Below are 27224 nucleotides of genomic sequence, written 5' to 3'. Positions count from 1 at the left end.
TAAGTAGAAGTAACAGTGGGTACTCTATCTGCATGTATGGAAGCCCCTTTGTAAATCTATGTATGCAATAAAAATAGAAAAAAATTAAGTTTCCTCAGTCTCCCATCTATTGATAAACACATACTTATCATTCACTTTTGAGCCTTAATTTGTAAAAAAATTTAGAAAGTTCTAAAATACATTATATACTATGTACTTTTCAAGGTTTTTACATTTTAATTAGCATACAGAAAAATGTACTATTTGGCATATAAAGTCTATATGTTTTAACTAATACATGAATCCACCTTATTCCACATATTCCACCACAGGCCGAATACAGACCCATACTGTTACCCCAAAATACTACCTGGTTGTACCTTTTTTAACCATATTCATATACCCTGGCTATCTCCCTATACTGTGAAACTACTGATGTCTTCTCAGTGGAAGTAGTGTTTGTTACCTTTTGAGATTGGCTATTTTCACTCCCCATAATGCCTTTGAAGTTCTTTTCAGTTACTGAACACATCAATGGTTGTTTTATTGCTCAGTAATATTCTATTGTGTGGCTGCACTACATTTTGTATATTCTCCACCTGTTGAAGGACACATGTTATTTCCTGTTGGGAGTGATTATGAATAGTATTTGTGTACAGGGTTTTGTATCAATATAAGTTTTTATTTCTCTAGGATAGATACCAAGGTAGTGATTGTTTAATCATATGGTTAATGTATGTTTAACTTCATAAGAAATTACCAAACTTTTCAGAAATGACATTTTTTGCATGCCTTCCAGTGATGTAGAAAAGTTCAAATTGTTACCTTAGCCAGAATTTTTATTTTTGTTTATGTTTTTTTGCATATATCTGTGATGGAAAACAATGTTGAACATACTTTCATGTAATTAGTTGCATGAATGCTTTCTTTTTGATGAATAAACTCTCTGTTCAAGTCTTTCCGCTCATTTTAAAACTGGGTTTCATTTTTTTTTACTGTTGAGTTTTGAGAGTTCTTACATAATCAGAATACAAATTCAGTGCTGGGTGTATCATTTGCAAGGTTCTTCTAGTCTGTAGTTTGCTCCTTTATTTTCTTCAAGTTTTATGGGTTTACAGTCTGTGATGTATTTTGAGTTCATTTTTGTTCAAAGTGTCAAGTTCAGGTTGAGTTTCACATTGTTACATATGAAAGGCAATTATAATACCATTTTTTGAAAGACTAATCTCTTGAATGGATTTTGTACCTATGTTAAAAATCAGTTGACCATATTTGCTTATGTCTCTTCCTCAGTTCTTCTGTTTTCATGAATTTATGTGTCTGTCCTTCTTGTAGTACCATGCTGTCTTATTGTAGCTTTTTAGTATCAAGTACTAAATTCTTTTAAGTTTTGTTTTAGTCTAGGTTTTTGTTTTGTTTTGTTTTTGCTTTGCAGTTTTAGAATCGGTTTACATCTACCAAAAAAACATGAAAGATGAGGGTTGATTAGAATCATGTTAAATTAATAGGTCAAATTAGAAAAATAGTCTGTACTGTGCTGAGTCAAGCCTTGACTATGACATTTCTTACTGAATTCACTGTAGGCAAGTCTAAGTGTAAATAGCTAAAATTCTATTTCCTTTTTTTATATCAAGCAAATGGGATTTGCATGGTGCTTATGTTGTACCCTAGTATAACAACTGCATTGAAACAAATTTAGGTTTTGAAAACCAAGATGATAACAGAACTGATCATGTTGGAGCTTTTTCTTCTTCTGGGAGCTGGGTTAGCTGCATACCACTGGAGTAGCCTGGAGGAGATTGGAAGCCTCTACTGAAAGATAGCAGTTGAACTGAGACTTGAGAAATGTAGTCTTTTGCCAAGGGTAGTTTTAAGTAAGTTAGGCATTCCAGACAGAACAGCACGTGGAAAAGCATGTCAAAGTAAGTCTGCATAAGTTCAGTCTTAAATCAGTTCACATTTGGAAAGAAAATTTCCATTAAAATTTAATGTTTAGGCAAGAATCAAATTAACAGTGACACAATATGCTAATTAAAATAATTTACATTTTTACCCCTCCAAGATTATATAAAGAATTGTATTTTCTAATACTGATTTATATGGTACTTTCTGATGACGGTGTGGAACATCTGGGTCCTGGGAATCTAGTGAGGTTAGGAGGAACAAGGCTTAAGATTATCTTAAAAGCTGTAGGTGTTGGGCTGGAAGGTGGTTCAGTGGTAGAGCGCTTGCCTTGCATGCATGAGGCCCTGGGTTCGATGCCTCAGCACCACATAAGCAAAAAAAAAACTGGAAGTGGCGCTGTGACTCAAGTGGTAGAGCGCTAGCCTTGAGCTGAAGAGCTGAGGGACAGCGCCCAGGCTCAGAGTTCAGGCCCCACGACCAGACCCCCCCAAAAAAAAAAAAAAAAAAGCTGTAGGATTTTGTCCTTTGTGTTCATTAATAATATACTTTCATTTCTTGATTTTGAGGACTTGGGCTATGCTATGTAGTGATGGATTACTTATATCCATTTTGACAATAGCTAGTTTCCCTATTAGCTTTAGTCTTAAAATATCAAAAAATGGTGTAATAAATCATTATTAGAGAAGTTTTTAATATCAGTCTTTGGGAAATAATACATGTAGTCCCTTTCTCCTTCCTTCCTTTGTTGAGACAAAAACTCAGTTTTCCTGCTTCAGCTTCCCAGGTGTTGGGATTATAACCATGCACCATGTCCAGCTTCATTTTTTTTTAATAATAAAAAAGAATAACCTGAGGGGATGGTAAGGTGGCTCACTGGTAGAGTGCTTGCTTTGCATGCCTGAGGCCCTGGGTTCGATTCCTCAGCACCACATAAGCAAAAAGAAAAAAGCCGGAAGTGGCGCTGTGGCTCAAGTGGTAGAACGCTAGCCTTGAGCTAAAGAGCTGAGAGACAGCGCCCAGGCCCAGAGTTCAGGCCCCATGACCGGACCCCAAAAAAAGAATAACCTGTGTAGGAGATGGAAAATATCAGCTGAAATTCAATGTTTAAAGAGAGAAAAAAGAGCAAAACTATAATCCTTCAAACAAGAAAATTATTCTTAGACACAAATGATCTGAGTAACAAGTCTAAATTTGGAAAGCCAAATATTCTATCCTTTAAAAATGGTTTTCTGACAGTGTTCATTTGCAAGCATTTTGCTTTTATAGAGTAAGGTACCAGTAACATTCATATGGTTTGAGATACCAGAGGCACACCAAAACCAGTAAAAAATAGAGTATCAGGTTAAAACATAAAACAACCTCTACAATTTTCAGCTGGTAAACTCCAATATCCCACACTATATTTTGGGTCTGATCAGCATGTAATAGTAATAGTATTTTTACTCATGTTTAAGAAGAATTAAAAATAGTGGAAACATTGCAGCTAAAAATTTACAAAAATTACATGATTGTTGAAGGAAAAAAAGAATACTGCTACAAAAAAATTGAAGCTTCTAATAACTTTTAATAGTACTTTTTTTAATATTTGTATGACTCTTTGATGAGGATCACATTAGTACTGTTCAGCTTCTTGTTACTTAGGACAGCCACTTGTGGCAAGGCACCATAGGTATGGCTATATCATAAAATGAAATCTATTTTCAGTTAGTGGTCATACTTAAACCATAATTGACAGACATTAGTTTACTTTAGAGGGCAGATGTTCTAATCCTTTAATCAAAACATTACCAAATTATACATATTTAACATACTTATCTCCCTTACCTCTCAGACGTCATAATCCTTTCTTCATGACAAATAGCATCAGCATTTACTAAAATCAGTATCTTTTATGTCATAGAAATGTTTTTCTTTCCCTCTCTCTACTCCCCAGTCCTCACAACCTCTTAATTCACACTGCTTTGTTTTCTGACTAGAATGTACATAGAACCGTCTGTGAAGTTATATATAGTTATTTATAAGACCAAATCCAAGAATAAAGTTATTCTTCTTAGAATGGCGTGTTAAGACCCTTGAGAATATCTCTTCTAGCCTTTTAAGTTACTCTTTCTTCAATGGAACCTCCAGTTCTTAGAACCCCTCCCCACTTTTTGATAGTGAGGCCTTTTAATGAGTCTGTGCCTTTGTAATGTCTGTGCCTGAAATGCTCTGCTCCATGATGTCATCAAGGAAGTAATTTCCAATTTAGGGCTTCAGAATCTCTTGAGTTTGACATTTGTCCTCCTGGCCCAAAATTGAGGTAGCATTGTTTGAAGCAGTATGATAAAGGAAGAAAAAGGGGGAAAAAAACCAAAACAACAACAGCAAAAAGTCTTTGGCTTAGGGCCAGGCCAATTGTCTCTTAGAAAAATGTTCCCAAAGCTCCTACTTGTAGATCTGCTTCATCTCATTGGCAGATATTGTCCAGGGCCTTGTACAAGGAAGAGTGAGAAACAGACTGTTTATTGGGATAGCTCTGTACCATCTAATGACAATAATGTAAAAGAGAGGAAAAAGTAGGTATAGGATTCAGCTAGCAGTCTGCCACAGTTTATCAACAAAGAGATAAGTTGCATGGTGCTTCATATTCTTAAAGCGCTAATTAAAATCCCACTTAGGTTGTATTCTGATTTGTTTGCCTTCTTTGCTGGATTGTAGACTTCTTAGACTGAGTATGTTTCTCAATCTCCAATATCTTACATAAAGTAAATATATTTAAGAAAAGTACAGCCAAATATAATGGACAGAAGAAAGAGAAAAGTCCGGGCTGGGAAAGTGGCTTAGTGGTAGAGCGCTTGCCTTGCATGCATGAGGGTTCAATTCCTCAGCACCACATAAGAAAAAAGAAAAAAGCCAGAAGTGGCACTGTGGCTCAAGTGGTAGAGCGCTAGCCTTGAGCTGAAGAGCTGAGGGACAGCACCCAGGCCCAGAGTTCAGGCCCCATAACCGGACCCAAAAAAAAAAAAAAAGAAAAAGAAAAAGAAAAGTCCTAGGGTGTTAGAAACCTCCTGAGTACCCTCTTGAGTCTCTGTTCCTCCTCGCAATAGACAACTATTATCCTGAGTTGTTTTTTGGGGGGGTGGGGTGGGCAAGGGCCTGGGCACTGTCCTTGAGCTCTTTTGGCTCAAGGCTAGCACTCTACCACTTTGGGCCACAGTACCACTTCCAGTTTTCTGGTGGTTTATTCCTGCCCCAGCTGGTTTTGAACTGCAATCCTCAGATCAGGATTACTGGCATGAGCCACCAGTGCCCAGCTGAGTTGCTTTTTATATTGTATTCTACATGTGTTTTGTGTGTATATAAACTATATTTTGGGGTTTGCTTATTTGAAAGGCAAGTTTATAATACCTTTCTGTAGGCATGTTTTTTGAGATTCATGTATATTGATGTAAATAGCTATAGTTTATCATTTTTCTGTGAAGTATTCCATGAGTGTATACCAGTGGGCTAATAGATATCTTTATGATAGCTGCAACTACATTTCAAAATTAGATTTAAGCCCAACTTGGCAGTACTGTTCTATCTCTTGTTTCCAACTTGTGAAATATGATACTCTCCTAACATTCCCAGTAATCAATTCTAAAGGCTTGACATATAAATATCTCATATTCATCTCTGTTTTCACCTTCCTAATCCAGCTCTTATTTGAACTTCTACAGGAGTCTTCATTCAGTTCGTTATCATTCTTGCTTTTTTGTCATGGACTACAGGGCCTATCTCTGCAGCTTTATCTTGATACTCTTACCCTTAGTCACTAGGCCATATTGACCTCAGCCATTGTTTATGCCCTGTTTTGAAGCATTTGCAAATGCTGTTCTCTCTGCCTAATTCTCTCACTATCCTGATTCCTTCCTACACACCGTTCAGAATAAAATTTTGAAATAGCACCTCCCCAGAAGATTCCTTATTCAACCAGCCCCTAAGTGCTAGGTCATATCTTTCTGTTGACACTGCTTTACACTTGAATTAAATGATTGTGGAGAAAAGCCTTTATGTGATAAAATCTAGATCAGTTTTTGGTAAGCCTAATAAAGCAAGAAAACCATAAAACCTGTGAATATTTTACTCTTAACTTTAAGAATACAAATGTACTGTTTATTGGTCAATCTTTTCATTAAGGAGCCAACATCTCTTCTTTGAGACCAGGCCAACTACTTAGAGACTCATATTGTCTGTCTTGCAGAAACTACCCCTTTAGTAGATCATGTAAGATTCCAGTTCAGATTTTTTTAGGCAAAAGAAAATTCTACTTCTTTTTGTCAGTATTGAAGTTTGAACTCAGGGCCTTGTTCTTTTTTTTTTTTTTTTTTTTTTTTTCAATTCTTACTGTGGTTAAGTGATTACATAATTTCCCAGATTTCACAGTATTGTGGAATAGTGATGCTTAGTTAGGTCACAAACACATTCTAACTTTCATGGGGCATATTGTCTATCATGGTCTATAACATGAGTTCTATGAGCTTTAACAGTACAGTTATTTCTTCTACATTGGGTGGTATGTACATTTCTTTTATTTTGCATAGCGTTAGCTGTTCCCTTTTTCCCACTCATTCCCTCCCTACCATCACTACCATTGAGTTGCTTAGTTCATTTTGGTCAATGTCCAGTGCAGATGATGGGTCCCGCTGTTGTATGTTTTTCCCTGATTCCCTCCAGTTCTGTGTCCTCCTCCTAGTTTCCCTCTGGTGTGCACATATATACCATATATGTGATCAGCAGCATGGGGTTATTTAGTAGTGATTCGACCAGATGAGTGGAAGTCCTTTGTTTCTTAAGCCTTGTTAACTATGTTGTATCACCTTACATTTTGGATTTAACATCCACTTATCAAGGAGACCATGTGCCATTTGTCTCTTTGCTCTTGGCTTACCTCGCTCGACATGGTTTCTTCTGTCTCCATCCATTTTCCTGCAGATGCCATTATTTTGTCATTTCTAATGGCTGCATAATGTACCATTGTGCATAGATAACACAGTTTTTTGATCCATTCATCTGTGGTGGGACATCTTGGTTGTTTCCATATCCTGGCTATTGTGAACAGTGCTGCAATAAACATGGAGGTGCATGTGTCCTTGTATACTGATTCCTGTTGTTCAGGATAGATGCCTAAAAGTGGTATGGCTGGGTAGGGCCTTGTTCTTTCTAGGAAGGATTTATACCTCTTGAGCTATGCCCACAACTGCTTGAGTTAATTTTACGAATGGCTAAACATGTATAAATGTGAAAGTTGATAATCGATTTTAATTCTAGAACTAGGGCAATTGAAATTTAATAATTGTTTTCATTCCTGTGTAACTTTATATAAAACGATGAGGTAATAGAAAAACAAAAGAATCTCAAGTAGGGCATTGTAAATACCAAGATAGTTGAAATAACTTGATTCTTAGGTGAACTATTCTGTGAATCACTGTTACTAATTTCTGTTTTCTAGTATTACAGCTGCCCACATAACATCCCCAAGGAGTGTGAAAGCGCAGTGCCTTTTTTTGCATTAGACTACTATGTCACCATACAATCTGCTAACAGTCCCTAGATTAGGAAGATGTATCTGTGGAACTAAACTAAACTAAGGGGTCAGTATTAGAAACTGTCTTCTGTGTACTGACAAGTTGTTTTCTTTTTTTTTTTTTTTTTTTTTTTTGGTCGGCCGTGGGGCTTGAACTCTGGGCCTGGGCACTGTCCTTCAGCTCAAGGCGAGTGCTCTACCACTTGAGCTACAGCGCCACTTCTTGACAAGTTGTTTTCTGTATGTTTTCTGTATATCCTACTGTTCATGTAACTTGCAAAGATAGTGTGTTTTTTAATATATATTTTTATTGTGAAAATACTGTACAGAGGGGTTACAATTACATGGGTAAGATAAAGAGCACATTTCTTATCAAGCATTGTAGCCTCCTGCTTTGTTTCTCCTTCCCATCCCTTTGTATCCTCCCCCGCGCCCCCCTACCAAAGTTGTAAAGTTCATTTTTTGACATAACGACTTGTACATCTCATTGTTGCAATGGGTCCTCCTGTGTCCCTGTTTTAACAATTTGTTTTTGCCCTTCCCCTCCACTTATACCAACATCATATATAGTGAAAGCAGGGGTTATACCATGGGGGAGGGACATACAAGGCAACAAAGACATAAAAGATAGTGTGTTTTAAGTTCAGTTATATTTTCTTTAACAGTCATTTTTCAGGGATAGTTTGATCATAAGAAAAATACCTTACAGAACAAAAGTTATTTTAGATATATGGAGAATAAAGCTAGACTTTTGGACTTCTTGAATATGGCTCTTCTAGTATCTGGAATAGTATACCATTTATTATCATATAAAACTGTACTAGACTAGAAGAGACTTGTTCCTTAAGATCACCTGAGCTCTGAGTGAGTAATGGTCAGTGCCACTGAAGGGCCAACTGTCTTACTGCCACCAAACACAATGCCTCACCTTAATAAGCAGGCAAAGTGAGACAAATTCTTGACCATATTACTGTGAAAAGGGCGCTTCCTTTGGTAGCTTCACATGTCACTTTGATTAATTCATTTTCCCCCCATTTTCTTTTTTGTCTTTAGATCTTATAATCAATGGATAAAGTGGGGAAAATGTGGAATAACTTCAAGTACAGGTGTCAGAATCTCTTTGGTCATGAAGGAGGAAGCCGTAGTGAAAGTATGGACATGAACTCCAACAGATGTTTATCTGTCAAAGAGAAAAACATGAGTCTGGGAGACTCATCTCCTCAGCAACAAAGCAGTCCCTTAAGAGAAAATGTGGCCTTACAACTGGGATTAAGCCCTTCAAAGAATTCTTCGAGGAGAAACCAAAATTGTGCTGCAGAAATCCCTCAGATTGTTGAAATAAGCATTGAGAAGGACAGTGACTCAGGTGTTGTCCCAGGAACAAGGCTTTCTCGAAGAGATTCCTACTCTCGACATGCCCCATGGGGTGGGAAGAAAAAACATTCCTGTTCCACAAAGACCCAAAGTTCATTAGATACTGATAAAAAGTTTGGTAGAACTCGAAATGGACTTCAAAGGCGAGAGAGGCGCTATGGAGTAAGCTCTGTGCATGATATGGACAGTGTTTCCAGTAGAGCCCTGGGCAGCCGCTCGCTGAGACAGAGGTTACAAGACACTGTGGGCCTGTGTTTCCCCATGAGGACTTACAGCAAGCACTCAAAGCCACTCTTCTCCAACAAAAGGAAAATACATCTTTCTGAATTAATGCTAGAGAAATGCCCTTTCCCTGCTGGCTCAGATTTAGCCCAAAAATGGCATTTGATTAAACAGCATACAGCTCCCGTGAGCCCACATTCAACATTTTTTGATACATTTGATCCATCGTTGGTTTCAACAGAAGATGAAGAAGACAGACTTCGAGAGAGAAGAAGGCTTAGTATTGAAGAAGGGGTAGACCCTCCTCCTAATGCACAAATACATACATTTGAAGCTACTGCACAGGTAAATCCATTATATAAACTGGGACCAAAGTTAGCTCCTGGAATGACAGAAATAAGTGGGGACAACACTGCAGTTCCCCAAGGTCATTGTGACTCAGAGGAGGACACAACCACCCTGTGTCTGCAGTCCTGGAGGCAGAAGCAGCGCCAGGTGTCTGGAGACAGCCATGCCCACATGAGCAGACAGGGAGCGTGGAAAGTCCATACGCAGATTGATTACATACACTGCCTTGTGCCAGATCTGCTTCAGATCACAGGGAATCCCTGTTACTGGGGAGTGATGGACCGTTACGAAGCAGAAGCCCTTCTTGAAGGGAAACCTGAAGGCACGTTTTTGCTCAGGGACTCTGCGCAAGAGGACTACCTCTTCTCTGTGAGCTTCCGCCGCTACAACAGATCACTGCATGCCAGAATTGAACAGTGGAATCACAACTTCAGTTTTGATGCCCACGACCCATGTGTATTTCACTCCTCCACTGTAACAGGACTTCTAGAACATTATAAGGATCCCAGTTCTTGCATGTTTTTTGAACCGTTGCTAACTATATCACTGAATAGGACTTTTCCTTTCAGCCTGCAGTATATCTGCCGTGCGGTAATCTGCAGGTGCACCACATATGATGGAATTGATGGGCTCCCTCTGCCATCAATGTTACAGGATTTCCTAAAAGAGTATCATTATAAGCAAAAAGTTAGAGTTCGCTGGTTAGAACGAGAGCCAATCAAGGCAAAGTAAATTCTTCTGACCCCAAGGGGCATTAACTGGGTCTGCTTTTATGTGTACTAGACAGTATACCTATAGGAAGCACAGTGTCAGTGCTAGGATTTTCACACGGGACGTAAGCTTAATGAGTAGCCTCTGTCAGCTGCGAAGTGCTTGACACAGACAGTGGTGCCTATTGCAACAGCAGGATAAGGCTGGTGTCAGTGAGGCTATGAAAACATTTGTCAGTTTAGCTAGCAGTTTGGTTTTAGTGGCTATAGTAATTGAACAAGGCAACTCTGGGGCATTTGCTATGAAGAGTTCTATTTCTTACTGAAGAACAAATTATTGGATGAGTATTTCAACAGTGTGACTAATGTTTTAAATTATTTTTTCTAAGCATTTTTCTATAACCTTCCAAAGTAGTGATGTTTGTAGTTACCAGAAATCAAGCTTTGAAAGTCCAAAAACAAGCAAACAAGCAAACAAATAAGTAGACTGCCTCCCTTTCAGGAAAAAAAAAAGCAATTTTCTGGCCACAAGGGCATAGTGCAGTTCACTTAAGTGTGGATGTAGTTTATAGTTAGTTTCCTTTTCTCTTCTGCAAAAGGTACTGTTAAGTAGACCAGGTTTTCTAAATAGTTGTTCTTAAAATTTCAGATTTAGAAAGATAGTAGTAGAATTTTATTTAAAGGTCCTTGGTATTTTTTAAATAAGGCTTCAACTTAAAATAGGCATTTGGAATAGCTGCTGCAATTGGAGAGAGAGAGAGAGAGAGAGAGCGTGTGTGTGTGTGTGTGTGTGTGTGTGTGTGTGTGTGTGTGTGTGTGTGTGTTAATAGGAGGTCTAAATGTTGTTTCATTAAAGTTGGGTCTTTTCCTATGTCCATAACAAGGTTGTAAACTATGAAGAAAATGAGACTAGAAGATGCCCATACAGTCAGACAATAGTAACTACAATGATTGTTGCTGTTGAGATTATTGCTAAACTATAATTAATAATTTGGATGGCAGTATTTATCTCTTTGTTGTAAGCTCTCATAGCTGAATTGCGTAAGTATAATTTATAGAACTTCAGTGCAGTTCATTCTTAATGGAAAATCTGAAAACTAAATTGCAGATTTAAAGGTACTATACAACCATGTATTTGTAAATAACTTTACTTAGCACCTTTTTGTCATTTAGAATAGTATATAATACAACTTGAGTGAGTGCTTTGGGAAGTGTTACCAAGTTCTAGTGTTTGCTTCTTAGTATTGAACTGACTTCAGTTCTGTCCTAGACACTTTGCACTACAGTAGCCAAATCCATTCTTGTCTTTTTGTTAATGTGTTCTGTGCTGCTGGTGAGTGCTTCTTAGTTTCCATACCAGCTGCTACAGAAGGTTATTTTATATTCCTATGGCTATTGCCAAGGCTACAAAAAAGAAAAGCTATATTTGTATGCAACACTAATCCTTTGACTGCTAATGTATGTTTCTGCTTGCTGTGCCTTGTTATGGCTGCTTCTTTGTGCTAATAAAGTATGTTTGGTGTTCTTGTATATCTGCTGTTTTATACATTTGCATCAGTTTTCTCTTACACATAGAATGGTTTGGGTTTCTAAAGTTAACATTACCCGACAACCTATTCTCTAGTTAATGCAGATTCATATACAGTCTAATACTGACTTATCAGAATAAGCTAACTCTAAAATTAATGCTCTACATCTTTCTAATCCTAATCTGTAGTTACTGAAATTATCATATAAGTTTAGGTAACAACAGATAATTCACAGAGAAATGAAAAACCTACTGATTTCTCTGCCTCTAAGTGAAAGATTGAAACTGTCAGTGACATTATTTTAGTAAATGAATATTTAAAGCATACAACTGCATCAGAAACAGGTTAAGTGAAGTCTGGTGAACTAGTTATACATCAGCACTATTTATTGGTTTGGGGACCATTTTAATAATAAATTCCCAAAATATAGAATTTTAACCAAAGACTCGTCCATTTTAATACAAAATGGGGATTAAAGGGACTTGGACTTACTTTTTTTTCTAATAGAAGTCCCTGAAGAACATATACCAAAGTATTTGAGAACTTCACCCAAACCTACTTTAAAATGTTATGTGCAATTAAGTTGTTAGACATAATTATATTGTGTAATTGTTAGGTCTGTTTTCTTGAGCTTATAATGTATCTGGAAAATAAACCTCTTGAGGAAAAAAAAAATCCCTACTGATTATTGAAGGACTATATATGCAAACAAGATGGTGTTGTAAAGAGGTAACTTGAAACTCCAAGAAAGCACTTGATGTTTTTATATGCTTGTAGCAAATTGATGTTCTAACTGTAGTTTTATAGAAAGTATTGATGCTTATATGTTTTTCAGAATTTTCATATGTTAAAGCAAATTGTTTTGAATGTGTAACTATTTGAGTTTATGTAAGCATGTATACACTGTGCTAAAAGTCATTATGTTTCAGTTTGTGTATAAAATTAATATGCAACTTTAGGTTTAAATTTTTTTCTTAAAACATTAGTGGCTTACATTTTAAAAAGAAAATCACCAGCATGAGAGTGCACATAAGTCTATATTCACTGTGTCTTTTTCTGAATCCATTGTAGTCTGTCAACTAAATTTGTGTCTTTTTGGTCCTTTTGAAGCGCGTTTTACTACAAACCAGGAAAATCATTAGAGAGTATGGCAAGTCTTCATAGTGAAATAATTAGCTCAAAGAAGGATTGCTTTGATTCATATCTTCATTCTTTCTCTTTTACCTATATATACACACCCACACATCTGTCCTTCTTTGTCCAACTCTCACTTTCCCCCCCTTTCTTCTACCTGTCTTTGCATTATATGTATACATATATAATGTGTACATTTATGTATGCATATGACATTTATTCATGTTTATGACAACAATATTCAGACATCTGGCTTAAAGTCATATAGAAGCCTTATTCTATCTAAAGAATATTCCTAAGTGAATCAAATCTATCTTCTCCTAAAGATTACTTAGTCTTATCTGTACTGCAGTCACTTAACTGAGACCATTTATCAGCATTTGCCTCACACATTTTTCTTACAGTAAAAGACAAGAAACAGGTTGCTTTAAATATATTGAGTCATGATTAAATGTATATTTCTTAGACAAAAAAAAGCAAGGCCGAATTACTATTCACAAAACAACCTGTGTTCATCTGGTCTTTTAGAAGGGTTACACAAGACTGGTTTTTCTGTGGGGTTTTTGGATTTTTTGTTTTTTGGTTTTTTTTGTCAGTTGTGGGGCTTGAACTCGGCCTAGGTGTTGTCCCTCAGCTCTTCAGCTCAAGGCTAGCACTCTACCACTTGAGCCACAGTGCCACTTCTAAGACTAGTTGTTTGGTTGGTTGGTTTCGGGTTTTTAGGTCAGGAGTGGGGCTTGAACTCTGGGCCTTGGTGCTGCCCTTCAGCTTTTCAGCTCAAGGCTAGTGTTCTACCACTTCAGCCACAGCACCACTTCTGGTTTTCTGGTGGTTTTATTGGAGATAAGAGTCTTCTGGACTTTCCTGCCCGGGCTGGCTTTGAACCGCCATCCTCAGATCTCAGCCTTCTGAGTAGCTAAGATTACAGGTGTGAGCCACCGGCACCAGGCTCATAAGACTGGTTTTTAACCATAAAATGATACTTGAATTACAAGTTCCATTTTTACAAAATCCCAAGTTTATGAATTTTATTTGACGTTTCGATCTGGTTGCTACTATTTTTTTTTTGGGGGGGGGAGGGGGTTCCAGTCGTGGGGCCTGAACTCTGGGCCTGGGCTCTGTCCCTCAGCTCTTCAGCTCAAGGCTAGCGCTCTACCACTTGAACCATAGCACCACTTCCGGCTTTTTTCTTTTTGCTCATGTGGTGCTGGGGAATCGAGCCCAGGGCTGCTCATGCATGCAAGGCAAGCACTCTACCACTGAGCCACCTTCCCAGCCCCTGGTTGCTACTATTTTTATCCCAAAGCTTCCTTTGCTCCCTGGTATGAAGTAGCAGTCAGGTAGGTTTTATTGGGATTGGCCTTCGAGTCTTTATAGCAAATAGCTATTTTTTTGTTTAAATTTTTATTTTTTTGTTGGTTGTGGGGCCTGAACTCTGGGCCTGGGCAGTGCCCTTCAGCTCTTCAGCTCAAGGCTAGTGTTCTACCACTTGAGCCATAGCATCACTTCTGGCTTTTTCTGCTTATATGGTGCTGAGGAGCCAAACCCAGGGCTTCATGCATACAAGGCAAGCACTCTACCACTGAGCCACCTTCCCAGCCCCAAATTTTTCTTTTTGGTAGAGGGGAAGAACCTGTGATTGAGTCAGAATCTACCAAAAAACAACCAAATCCATCTCTCAGAGTGATGTAAAAACACAGGGCAGATCACACTACTTCCTTCCCCTCTGTTCTACAATATAAAGAACTAAATGCATACAAATTAATGGCTGGTTTAACGGTTAGAAAGTCTCCAGAGGGAATGATGCCTGCATAAAATACATAATGTAAGAGGTTCGGGTTTTGTTCCATATTTCTTGCAGCAGCTGATAGGGAACATAGACATTTCAAGTAGTATGTTGTTCCATGGAGATTTGAGCCAAAATTTTTATGTAGAGAAAGTTGGTTGTAGGGGACATTGGGTGTGTTGAGTTTGCCATTGCAAGGTTTGATAAGTTGGGGCAGCTGTTTTCATTTGTGGGAATCTTGATTGAATAGATTAAGACCTTTCAGGTATTTGTTCATATGTTCGTTGGGCCCACTGTGTTAGCTGTTGTTTAAAGTAATAGATGTACAGTGGATACAAGACAAAGCATCTGCTGCCTAGAGATTATTACACTTCCAGGTAAGAATCCCAAACTAAACAAAAAAGAGGCAGAATATGGCACAGGGGGGAAAGAGGAGCAGCATATTTGATCACTGGGAATCACTTGAATGGTGAGGATATGATCACATCAAGATTCGAAGAAAAGAAAAAAAACATTACAGCTAAAGAGAAAATGAAGCCCAAGCCCCCAAAGCCGAAAAGTATTTATGTGCTGCAAAAGAAAAAGGAGCCCATTGGGGTGGTAGAGAGGGCAATGGCTCTGAGATTGGCAAGGTCTCTAAGGCTAGGAGCCTGGAGTAAGGCATCTATAGATTTCTTTTCAAGACTTCAGTGAGAAACCACCGGAAGATTTTAAGCAAGGAAGTTGGCATAGCCTGTTTTCTGTTCCTGTGGTTAGTAGGGACTGGTAGTGGGCCAAGATGAAGATTTGCAGTTGTGCAGAATAAAGGGGCTGGGTTGGTGTGTTTTAGTGACAAAGTTGACAGGATTTTGGAGAAATTTTAAATGACCCATATTTGAGATACCATGAGCTGAGATTTTGTTTAAACCAATGGAGGTCTGGGCATACGGTTAACATTCCTATAATCCCATTTGGGGGGCTCAGACCCAGGTCAGCCTGGGCTACACAGCAGGAACCTTAAAAAAAAAAAAAGACAAACGTAATTTGAGTTCTGCCTTGGAATCTAGAGATTTGAGATTCCAGTTATCTCAGACATCTAGGAGTGTAGTTCAGGGGAAAAGGTGAAATACCAATTCATGGCTGCTCTAAGACTGAGACGACACAACAGCAGCAGAGATTTTGTGTGGGATTTCATGAGGCCGGAGGGGGGGGAGGGTAACTATGGCAACATATAATTTGTTAATTCAAGTTTTTTTTCTATTATTAGACTTCTTAAATCTTTCAGAAGAGCACTTGCCTTTCAAAAAATTTAAAATACTGACACCCCTTACATTGAATTTTAAAACTATCCATGGCAAGATTTGGTTGTCTTGCTTCCATATCAGATTTGTTTATGCCTCTTTTAGCACAATTTTTGTGGGGTAAATTCAGATTCATTATGTTAGCAAGGACTGACAGTCCTGAAGAATCCTACCTACCCCCACCCAGAGTCCCAATGGTCATTTTCTCTACCACCTCCACTCCTGCCCATCCAGAGCCTGTTCTGTGATCTTCCAGAACATTTCTTACCTTCCATTACGTTCCTGTGAATTTTTAATAAACAATCAAATTTAATGAAATAGAAGATAGAGGAGAGTTATAGGCTTTGAATCGTTTCCAGAGTTTGACAGCAGCTGCGATGATCAGGTTCTTCCCCTGAGTCAGTGTGGGCCTAAGCTACATCATGTACAGATCTTTCAGGGGTTACAGTAAATGAGAAAGGCCTAGGTAGTGGGGTCCTTTTGAAATAACTTTGAGTAAAAGATGAGGACTGTAACTTGGGAATTTATAAACTGGTGGCTATAGAAGCATGTACATAAATATATACAATGAGACTATTGGGATAGATGAAGTAATTTAAAACTGGGGTCATTTGTGGTTTTAAAAAAGCAAGTGGAGTCAGAATGATTTGGGAAAGGGTTGTTCAAGGATTCACTTCACAACACTGTTAGTGTAGGAGTTTGATTTAGCAGAAGGTAGTAAAATGGCCCATGTGGCAGTTAAACGTCAGGGATCAAGTAGAAAAGGACAGGTTTGAAATGGAGAGAGTTTGCCTTCACCACCTTGGTTGTAGCATTTGAATATGTTGGATGTGAAACCAGATTCTTAGAAAAGGAATATAAATTAGGCCAGCAGCTCTAGAACAAACTACAACTAGAAGAAAAGTCAGGAAGTACCTAGATCAGCCTGAGTGCTGGAATTATATAGAGAAGTTACAAAACAAAAATGACACACAATTTTGAGTAAGGAATAGCAAACAACTTGCTGCCCTATGAAATTCCTAGTTAAACATGTTACAGTTTCTCCAAGTTTAAGCAAATCATACAAAATAACCAAGCTGTGTCTCCCACTTAATATAAAGAGTATAACAAATAATATATCCTATTTTTAAATTATGAATAATATCTTTAAAAGACACTTTTTAACAACAAAGTTTAACAGATAGCCTTATTCCTAGGAAAATTAGGTCAAATTGAAAATAGCATTTTTAAAAACGTCGTTGCTTGCCAGATCTGATGGCTCATACCTGTAATCCTAAACTACTCAGGAAGCTGAGATCTGAGGATCATGGTTCAACGCCAGCCTGGGCAAGATTGTCTATGAGACTTATCTCTAGTTAATCATCAAAAGGCTAGAAATGGAGCTATGGTTCAACTGATAGAGCACTAACTTTGAATGAAAAAGCTCAGGGACAGTACCCAGACCCTGAGTTCAAACTCCAGGACTGGCATGTACACACATAATGTTACTTGACAAAATTACTGAGAAAAGTAACAAAATTATTGAGAAAGAAGTGTTTAATCCTTCCCAAATGCTAATATAATGGATGTAGTTTCTTATTCCTCCATTTTCATGTGAAAACTGCTTTAAACTTTTATATTTAGAAATATAGACTAACTAAATATATTACTAACTCTCCTTTCTCTAGGTTGTTACTGGATATCTCCTAACTAGAAACTCAAGATTTTAGATTTTGTTTTACTAACAGTGTAAGTCTATCATATTGTTATTTCTTCTTTTCCCATCTAAAATTCATAGAATGATGCATTTTACCCTTTTATTTGTCTGTTTTAAAGGATATATTATTTTAAATTTATTCTACATTCTTAACTCCTTTAAGTCAGTTTTTTTTAGAACTTGAACTAGAGTACTTTAAAGCTTTATCACCTAATTTTATAAATATATGTCCTTAGGTATAAATGAATTTTAATAACATGAAGAGAACAGAGAAATATTTTGCTATCATCTTTCCAACAATGTGAATAATGTAAATTTGTAAATTGTACTTTTAAAATACTGTCTTAGTAACCACTGCCCTAGTGATAATAATTGAACTAGACAGCTAAAATTATTTTCTAAGTTTTACTATGCAATGTTTGTCAATCCTTTGATTAGTCAGATAACCTGAGAATACCATTTATTGTTGTTATTCACAAAAGAAATGTAAGGGCCTGTATTTTATCTATAAACAATTCTGTCAGAGGCTTGGCAATGTTCAAAAATAAACCCAGGAGGAGAGCTGTCAGAATAGTTTCCTGGCCCAGCAAACAAACCATATATAACCTGAAGTAGCAGGCAGATTATTATGTAATTCCTAAAAACTGCCTGGCTGCATCTAATCCTTTTCTTGTCTTTGATACCTGGCTTAGAGAGATTGACTTGTTCAAGGTCATAGAGGGAATGCCAGAGATTTCAAAAAAACTAGGAGCCTAAAACAGAGCAGAGCCACTTTAGTCCACTACACCTTTGGGGTCCTCGTTTTGTCAACCAATTTCTTTGTTATCTTATACTTCAGGATAATGGATTTCAAATAACTGATGAAAATAGGCTCTAAATCATTGATAAAAATATCAAAAGAAGGGGCTACTATAGTCTCCCTTGGTTTTTATTCCCCATGTTGCTATGTAAGGCATGCCTCTAGGTTTCTCCAGCTATATCTGACTGCTACCCCCGTCCCTTGTTCACTGATGTCCTTTGACCCTGGCTATCTTTCACATGCTCCAGCACCCCATTGTCTTTTTCATCTCAAGGTCTGGGCCCAGTGCTGCCTGCCCCTCCTGAATTTCATCTTCCCTCTTTTCCTCATAGCCCAATAGATTCTTTTTCAGTTTTTAACTTTTCAGAGAACTGTACATGCCCACTAAAGGAGGCACACATTATTTGTGTGTATTATTTGCATTAGTCTCAGCTCTGCCCTTCCTTTGTTTTCTCCACATCTTTATTACAATAGTTTGCAAGTACTTTATTGTTTCAGCTTTTGAGTTTTGGTTTTCCTTTTTTGAGGAGTCTGAAGCCAGGCACAGTGGCTTTTACCTGTCATCCCAGTCACTCAGAAGATGAAGACCAGTCAGATGATGGCTTCAAGCCAAAAGGTTAGTGAGACACAGATTTCCTTGACAAATAAACCAGAATAATGATGCAGATCTATGATCCCAGCTACATGGAAGGCCATAAAGAGGATCATTTCAGTCCCAGGCTAACCCACACAGAAAACATGAGAGTATCACAAAAATAATGACAGCAAAAAGCTGGAGCATGGCTCATCAAGCTTAACAAGCCTAAGGCATTGAGCCCAAACCTTTATACCACCACAAAGAAAAAAGAGAGATTACTCTCTAAGAACCAAGACCATTTCCAGTTTGCTTTCTAGAAAGTTTGCCCAGCCTGGCAATAATTTTTTAAATGAAAGGAAGATGTCAGAACTGAATTCAAATTATTAGAAAGGAATAAAAAGTATCAGAAATAGTAAACAGCCTGGTAGCTATTTCAAAGGTGTTTTTCTCTTGGTTTCCTATAGTTTGTCTAAAAAATAAAATCACCTGTGAGATTTATAAGATAGATGATAAGTAGGTAGGTAGATGACAGATAGATAGATAGATGACACAATGACTCAGCCAGGCACCAGTGGCTCATACCTGTAATCCTTGCTACTCAGGAAGTTGAGATCTGAGGATCATGGTTCAAAAGCAGACAAGGGAAGAAAGGCTGAGAGACTTTTATTTCCAATTAACCACCAGGAAGCTGGAAATAGAGCTGTGGCTTAAATGGTAGAGCACTAGCCTGGAGCAAAAAGCTCAGAGAGTGTCCAGGCCCCATGATCAAGTCCCAGGACTAGGAAAGAAAAAAAAAATAGTGACTAAAGAAATAGAGACTATTATACCACAATTACCAAGTTTTTACGTGTTGTAAAAGTTGATCTTGTATGTCAACTTGATTGAGCTAAGAAATGCTCAGAGAGCCAAAAAAAAAAAAACACGGTGATTTCTAGGAGAATTTCTAATGGTTTTCAGTAGGGAATGTTTGTAGGAGAGAGTGCCATTTAAATCAGTAGGCTGAGTGGAAGAATTTGTTCCCCCAATGTGGGCAGGCAGCATCCAGTCTTGAGAGCCTGAATGAAATGCAGAGGAAGGGAAAAATTGCTTCGTTTGAGCCTGGACATTTGTCTTCTGTGTTCGGCCATCAGCACTCCCATTTCTTGGGCCCTCAAACTTGGAGGGGGACTGATACCATTGACCCTCTGGTTCTCAGGGTTCTTCAGATTCATACTGGACTTACACCATTGCTCAACTACCCCATTCCCCACTTCTTGAGACATTGGGTTCGTACTGGAACCCTCTACTGGTTTTCCTAGGCCTGTTCATGATCTCATGTAAGTTAACCCTTCACAATACATTTCTTTTTGTTCTGTTTAGTTTTATTTTTGTTCTTATTGTGCTGTTTCTCTCAGTTACCCTGTGTAATGCACATGGGTGTCAGGTTACACCACAGCCCCATGCCAATAGAACATTTAGGAGGAGGGATTAGCAGAAGGCAGCATGAAAGGTGTCCGGAAGTAGAGGAAGGGTGAGGACGGTGGACGGCTGTGAAGGGGCTGGGGACAGAAGATTAGGAGCCTGCCTCTGTCAGCAAAGGGGATGGGCCAGGGGTCGCAGAAGGCCAGATCCCACCCATACACACAGTCAAAGCGGGTAGAGCTACAAATGTCATTTGCTGTTGGTTGAGCATTTCTGGTTTTACATTTTCCCCCTAGAATTTCCACCATCCTCACTCCTTTGAAGAGACTGGACTGATGTGGATGTTGGCTTTTCAACCAGGGCTGCCATTATACTTTTCAGTGCCTGGCCACTTACATGGCTCTTTCATCTTCACACTGATGAAATAGCATAGGCAAAACAAGGGCTACTGTTAGAAGTAAAGAACTACTTCTGAGATGTCATCAACGTGCTCAAGGTGACCCAGTAGTAAATGACATCACCCTATGAGCAGTAGCTGTCTGTGCGACTACTCCAATGGTGTGACAGCATTGGGGCTGTCAGCAGGACTGTGAAAGGGCCAGACCTGTGCTGGACAAGCCAGTATTGTGCCAAGAGTGGTCTGGGTTGACCCCCTAGCAGCAGAAAGCCAGGTCTGCCAATTGTTCACTCAGCCCCCACTGCAACTGGCCAGCCTTCTTAACAGAAAGCCCTGTTTCCAAGAACTTTTCCAAGTCCTGCTCCCCTCAGGTGGTTTTGGAGAAGGAGATTTAGCAGTAGGTAATGTTCTATTTGGGCAGAACATTGGGAACTTGGTTGGAGGCTAAGCCATCATGGCTGTAGGATGTAGACCTATGTGAAGCAGGGTGACTTAGTGATTTGGGCTGAGCTCAGGATCAGGTGATGCAGATCAAAGTCCATCTGCACCTCTAAAAGGCTGCACAAGTGGTCAATTCTTTGTAGCTTTGTATTGTGATAGCTTGCTGAGATTTCCAAATATGAGCAGATGCTATTTCTGTGTTACAATAAGATGAAAGCAATAATAATGAAGTGTGGTCTCTCCTCCACTATGTGATCAGGATCCTGTGTTCCCTGACCTTGAGTGACATGGCTGCTCCATGTCCATGTCAGGTTCAGCATAGGGAGAATTCTAGTGTGCTTCTAATGTCCCCAGCTCAGAGCCTTTTACTTGTTGTGTGCTAGAGGTGGTCACAAGCCAGTGAAGAACTCTACACCTTCGTGTCAAGGCTGGCCATGAGCAAGAAGTAGAGCTCCTACCCATCCACAGCAGGCTTCAGGCTTCGATTCCTTCCAGGCCTGATCCTGCCTGATGCATTGGGAAACCCAGAATTCCAGAGGCTCAGGTCTTCTGATTGGGGGAAAGGGTGTGCATTTGGTGCCCCTTCTGCTGGAACCGCTCCCTCTGTCATGTCAAACATCTCCAGAGAATTATCACCTTTTATAACCAGAACTTTTCTCTAACCTTCCCTTCTTCCTCCCAGGAAAGTAAAGATTGAATACAAGAGGAAAATCTTTAGCAAGAAAATTAATTCTGAAAAAATCGGCTATTTCTAGACCTCCAAGAGGGCAAAGAGGATCCAGGACTCATAGCTCTCAAGTCACAGTCTAGCTGGTGACTGTCTCTCTGTGAATTCTTTAACATTTTGGTTGCCACTGAATTAATCTGGCTTTTATCTATGACATAATTTCTTTCTACTTTGAATAGAGTTTTTGGGGGGTGGTCATTGTTAAATCCTTGAAGGTATGGTTTTTGTGTCCTCTGTCCCTTTCAAAAAAAATGTTAGAGGAGAAGCTAATCTTGTTTCATACTCCCTAGTCCATCCACAGGGGAATCTGCCTGTTTCTTTTCTGATCTGTGAGTTACAACTAATTAGATCAGGGTGTAGTCTCTCCTAATACCATTGAGCTGTGGCCTAGTGGAGAAGATGATTTCAGCCTCTAAAAGTCTTCCTTCAAAATAGAAGTTTGGGATAGCTGGGCACTGGTGGCTCACACCTGTAATCCTAGCTACTCAGGAGGCTGAATCTGAGGATCACAGTTCAAAGCCAGCCTGGCAGGAAAATCTATGAGACTCTTACCTCCAATTAACTATCAGAAAACTGGAAGTGAAGCTGTGGCTCCAAGTGGTAGAGTGCTAGCCTTGAGCAGAAAAACTTAAGCCCCACAACCAACAAAACTTCCTCCTCTTCCTCGGGTTCCTCCTCCTAATAATAATAATAATAATAAGGATAAAGACAGAAGTTTGGAGAACCCCACAGGCTGTTAACATTTGTGATGGGATCTATAGTAGAAGGGCTGTGATACAAGAAGGGGAGAGAAGCAGGTGATACCATGGCAGTCACATATAGGAGCCAGGAGCAGACACTCAGACAGCAAGGACAATGGGCCTTGGGTTCCTGGAAAGATGAGCATGTGGCCTTGAGTTGAGACATTTTTCCCATCTCAGTCCCAGCTCCCAGAAGAGCCATCTAGGCTAGGGCTGTTCTGAGTCACCATACCTCCCAATAGATCTATGCACAAATTATGCCTTTCCAAAGTCAGCTCAGGGAAGAGTCCCACTGGCTTGTCAAGGCCAGTCTACTAGGAGTCAAAGTCAATGCTGGACATGTGAATCATCCAATATGGCTGCCTCCAACCATCGTAGCTCTGAAGTACTGGAAATGTGACAAGGCCAGTTTGAGATATGTTTCAGCTATGAAGTAAACACTGCATCCTGAAGACTTAAGACCAAGAAAAGGTAAAGTATCTCATTAATGTTTATATATGAAATAGATGTTAAAATAATAAAATATAATATTAAAACTAGTGTCATTTGGGCTTTATTCACATTTTAATGTGCTACTATGTCTTACTAGAAATTTTACATACATATCTTGCTATATTTTTATTGGAAATTTTTTATTTATGCTGAAATGCCCCCAGGAAGCTATTTTAATCACAACAATGAATTCCCAAACTAAAACTGAAGCATCAAAGAGTCATGTCTAAGTCAGATAAATGGTGGCTCATGCCTGTCATCCTGATCTAAATGGGAGGCTGAGAGTGGGAGGATTACAGTTCCAGGCCAGCCCAGGCAAAAAAAAATGTCCAAGAGACTCCATCTCATGATAGTATGCACCTACTACTCATCAACCATCTGTGATTGTTTGAATATGGCGATGCATAACCTGTAGCTAATGAGATTGTTCTCCTGTTGAGCAAACTTAGATAAAATGAGTATTTTGAGAAAAAATAACCTAGAAGGTCTCATAGTGCCGAGGGTAAGACATTTGCCTGGTCTTCTAGAGCAGGTAAGCTATATAGATCCCCACCTGTAGTGTAGGACTCTCTCCTCTTTTATGTTTGTTCCTCTTGAAGCACCTGGTCTGTCCTCTTCTTTGTCAGCCAGCAGCTTCTACTTTCTTGGGGAAGCCACAAGGCTATAAACTTTCAACTCCTTTCTCAGAGAGATACCAATACTACTTTAGGTTCTGGAGAGAGATTCAGGTCTACCTCAAGTCAATCACTGTTTGAACCCCTGGGAACCCCACTATGACATGTGAAAATATGAACATTCTCACCCTAGAAACTATATCGTGAGGGCTGGGAAGGTGTCTCAGTGGTAGAGCGTTTGCCTTTCATGCATGAGGCCCTAGGTTCCATTCCTCAGCACCACATAAACAGAAAAAGCCGCAGTGGCACTGTGGCTCAAGCGGTAGAGTGCTCTCCTTGAGCTGAAGAGCTGAGGGACATGCCTAGGCCCAGAGTTCAGGTCCACGACTGGCAAAAAAAAAAAAGAAAGAAAGAAAAAGAAACTATATCGTGAAAAGAGATGGTACCAAAAAATAGAGAAGTCAAAACAATGCATTTCCTTGTTTATGATTATTATTTGTCCTGGTACGTTTTCTGCTGACATAACAGAATACCTGAGACTGGGTAATATATAAAGGAGAGAGATTTGTTTCTCACGGTTTTGGAAATTCAAGATTGGGCAGTCACCTCTGGTCAGGGCCTCATGCTGCATTATAATAGGGCAAGTGCCATCAGATATCAAAATGTTTGAGAATGGGAAGTGGAGGCATGGTGAAGAGAGAGTACTTGTACAAGAGGAGAGAGGCCAGGCTTGCTTTGTAACAACTCATTCTCAAGAGAACTAATTCATTCTTGTGAGAATTGATCCAGTCTCATAAGAACTAAGTCAGCCTTCTAAGAAAGATATTGATTCACCCATAGGAGAAGAATTTGCATGACCTGTATCATCTTAAGTACCCCATGACCCAACATCTTTGCATTGGCAAATCAAATTTCAGTGTGAAATTTGGTGGGGAAAATCACATCCAAACTAGTACTATTGGTTGCTTAATCAGGATCCATGGTTAATAAAAACTGTGCTGTCGCTGTACCTGTTGGAACTCTGCATGTTAGAATAACAGCTGTTACCTTTTCTCTACCTATTGAAATTTGGTGATAATGTGATCTATGAAATTTGACATGAATCTGAGCTTTGCCATTTGCCGGTGGCCCCACAAGCAGTGAGACAGCCATCTGAAAAAAAAAAAAAGTCACCAAATCACAGATACTAGAACGAATCTCTCTAATAATGCTGTCACAAGCACCTGTTACTGTTGGTCACTTCAAATTAGGATCAGAGAGAAGAAGAGTGCATTTTTATCTTATATGTACAAGTTTATAATTTGCATATAAATTAAACTTATATAAATATATTTAAATGTATTATATAAATTACAATGTGCATATAAGTTATAAACATAAATGAAGACATATACGGGTCATATCCATATATGCACACAAAAATGGATTAAAATCTGGTATACAACTCCTTTGAATTAACTTACAGTTTAATACAATGAATACTAGAAAGCTGGATTGTCAGGGGAGAGGAGATAAAGGGGAAGATGCCATAGACAAATGGTTAAAGGTGGGCAAAAGCAATCGTACTATCCAGTGTACATATGTGAAAATGGAGCAGGTAACTTGAAGGGCTAGGTGGAGTTGAGAGAGATGGAAGAGAATGATGGAAGGGGTGTTTGTACTCATACTGACCCTTTGTATGATTTATGTTTTCAAGAGAATTTAATTTACTTATGGGTACTTTTAAAATCAAATTAAAAACCAAATTGGTCATTTCAGTTTAACAAGGATGTGTTTCAGTAAACCTTATTTAACCTAACTCATGTCCACACCTAGGTTAAAAACCTTCAGTGTTATGATGAATTCATTCATACTTGTTGGCTATTCAATGTCCTTCTGCAGCCATCTGGCTCTGGCTAAGCCAAGACTGCTTTGGAGTTCATGTCACAGGCCCAGTCATATGCATAGTAAAGAGGTTCACTCATCATTGACTCATAGAATAAAGCCAACTTCCTGTATGTTGTCAAGGCTCTGTCTGCTATGAGTACACTCAACAGATCCAAAGTCATTTCTCTCACTGCAGTCTATGGACACTTATCTGACTCCCACCCAGCCCAGCCTCCCTGTTGTTCCTGCCCACACTGCATATAGCTCAAACTAGAGTCTGTCTCTGTAGTGTGTCGATGGCCTAACCAGATCAGTGCCCAGCTCTGCCAATGACCTGTCCATCTTTAGAAAGTTTCTACCTCTTTGAATAAAATTCAAGTAATTATCACCATCTGGCAGGGTTGTGCTAAAGATCAAATAAGACTTAAAGCACTTACACTGTATCTGGAATACTTCATTTCTTTAAAAGAACAATCTGAAGCACATATGGCACATTTTAGTGTGTTTACTGGCTGAATTTTCTCCATATTTTTCTATGCGCTTGTAGTACTTTATTTTCTAAAAGTGATGAAGATTGTGTTGGAGATCTGGGGACCAAATTTGCCTTCCAGTAACCAACTGCAATCATGAATAAACAATACAGCACAACTGCATTCAGATGTAAGACAACAGTCAACACAGGATTATGGTACATGAGAGAAGGGAAAGAAAGGAAGTGTGTTAGCTTTTTGTTAGTGTGACAAAATGCTTGAGAACAACTTAGAGAAAAAGTTTGTTTTGGCTCAATATTTGAGGCCAAGATTGGCCCACCTGTATTGTTTTGGGGCCTAAAAAATCCAGGGTGATGTTGAGTATATGGTTCAGGAAGCTGCTTGCTTACTCCATGACCACCAGAAAGGAGAAAGTGGCAGGGGGGGGGGGGGGGGGACGGAAGGGAGGGAGAGAAAGAGAGAGAGAGAGAATTGGGACAAAATATATCTTTCTTCCTACTAGGCCCCAGTTTCCACCACATTCCACTAAACACCCTTAGCTGAGGACTCCACATGGCCTACGTGGAACATTTAAGACCTAAATTATGAAGTGGGCTCCAAATTCCTGCCTGGGGGCATTTATTTCTGAGACCATGTTGTAGGACACAAGTGGTCTCGCTGAGTTCAGGAGATAAAGGTCAGAGTTTAGGGAGGCTGAAACCTAGAGTTTGTGTCACAAAGTACTGGAGAAGAGGGAGTAACACTGAGAAAGCTTCCAGAATCTACTTATGGATCATTGTGAATTTATTTGTGCAGCCAAATCTGTGTCTAAGCTGGTCAAAATTGTGTGAAATGCTACTAGACTAAGTAAAAAAACTACCAGGGAGATGTAAGCTGAGCAATTCCTAGCAGTCAAACTGGACTAGATAATATTTGAGTTCAACGTTGGACGCCAGCGGCTCACACCTGTAATCCTAGCTATTCAGGAGGCTGAAATCTGAGGACTGTGGTTTGAAACCAGCCCGGAGCAGGAAAGTCCATGAATCTCTTATCTCCAATAAGTCTATTCAAAAAAGCTGGAAGTGATACTGTAGCTCAAGTGATAGGGTGCTTGTTTTGAGCAAAGGAAGCTCAGGGACAGTGCAGGCCCAGAGTTCAAGCCCCAGGGCCAGCAAAGGGGGGGAAAAAAAAA

The 27224-nt window shown here is 39.1% G+C and overlaps 1 protein-coding gene across 4 annotated transcripts in view; it reads left to right on the top strand.

Moving 5' to 3' along the window:
- Positions 1 to 12694, top strand: part of Socs5 (suppressor of cytokine signaling 5) — a 39674-nt gene extending 26980 nt beyond the window's left edge. For all 4 annotated transcript variants that reach the window (XM_042675447.1, XM_042675446.1, XM_042675445.1 and 1 more), the window contains one exon: positions 8483 to 12694. In XM_042675447.1, the coding sequence (XP_042531381.1) occupies positions 8495 to 10105 (1611 nt within the window). In that variant the 5' untranslated portion in view covers positions 8483 to 8494 and the 3' untranslated portion in view covers positions 10106 to 12694. The remainder of the gene's footprint in view (positions 1 to 8482) is intronic.
- The last annotated feature ends 14530 nt before the right edge of the window (positions 12695 to 27224 follow it).

Source organism: Dipodomys spectabilis, unplaced genomic scaffold (assembly GCF_019054845.1).
Source record: "Dipodomys spectabilis isolate Male_0828 unplaced genomic scaffold, ASM1905484v1 ptg000026l, whole genome shotgun sequence".
Lineage (NCBI taxonomy): Eukaryota > Metazoa > Chordata > Mammalia > Rodentia > Heteromyidae > Dipodomys > Dipodomys spectabilis.
This window is presented reverse-complemented; position numbering and strand designations above follow the sequence as displayed.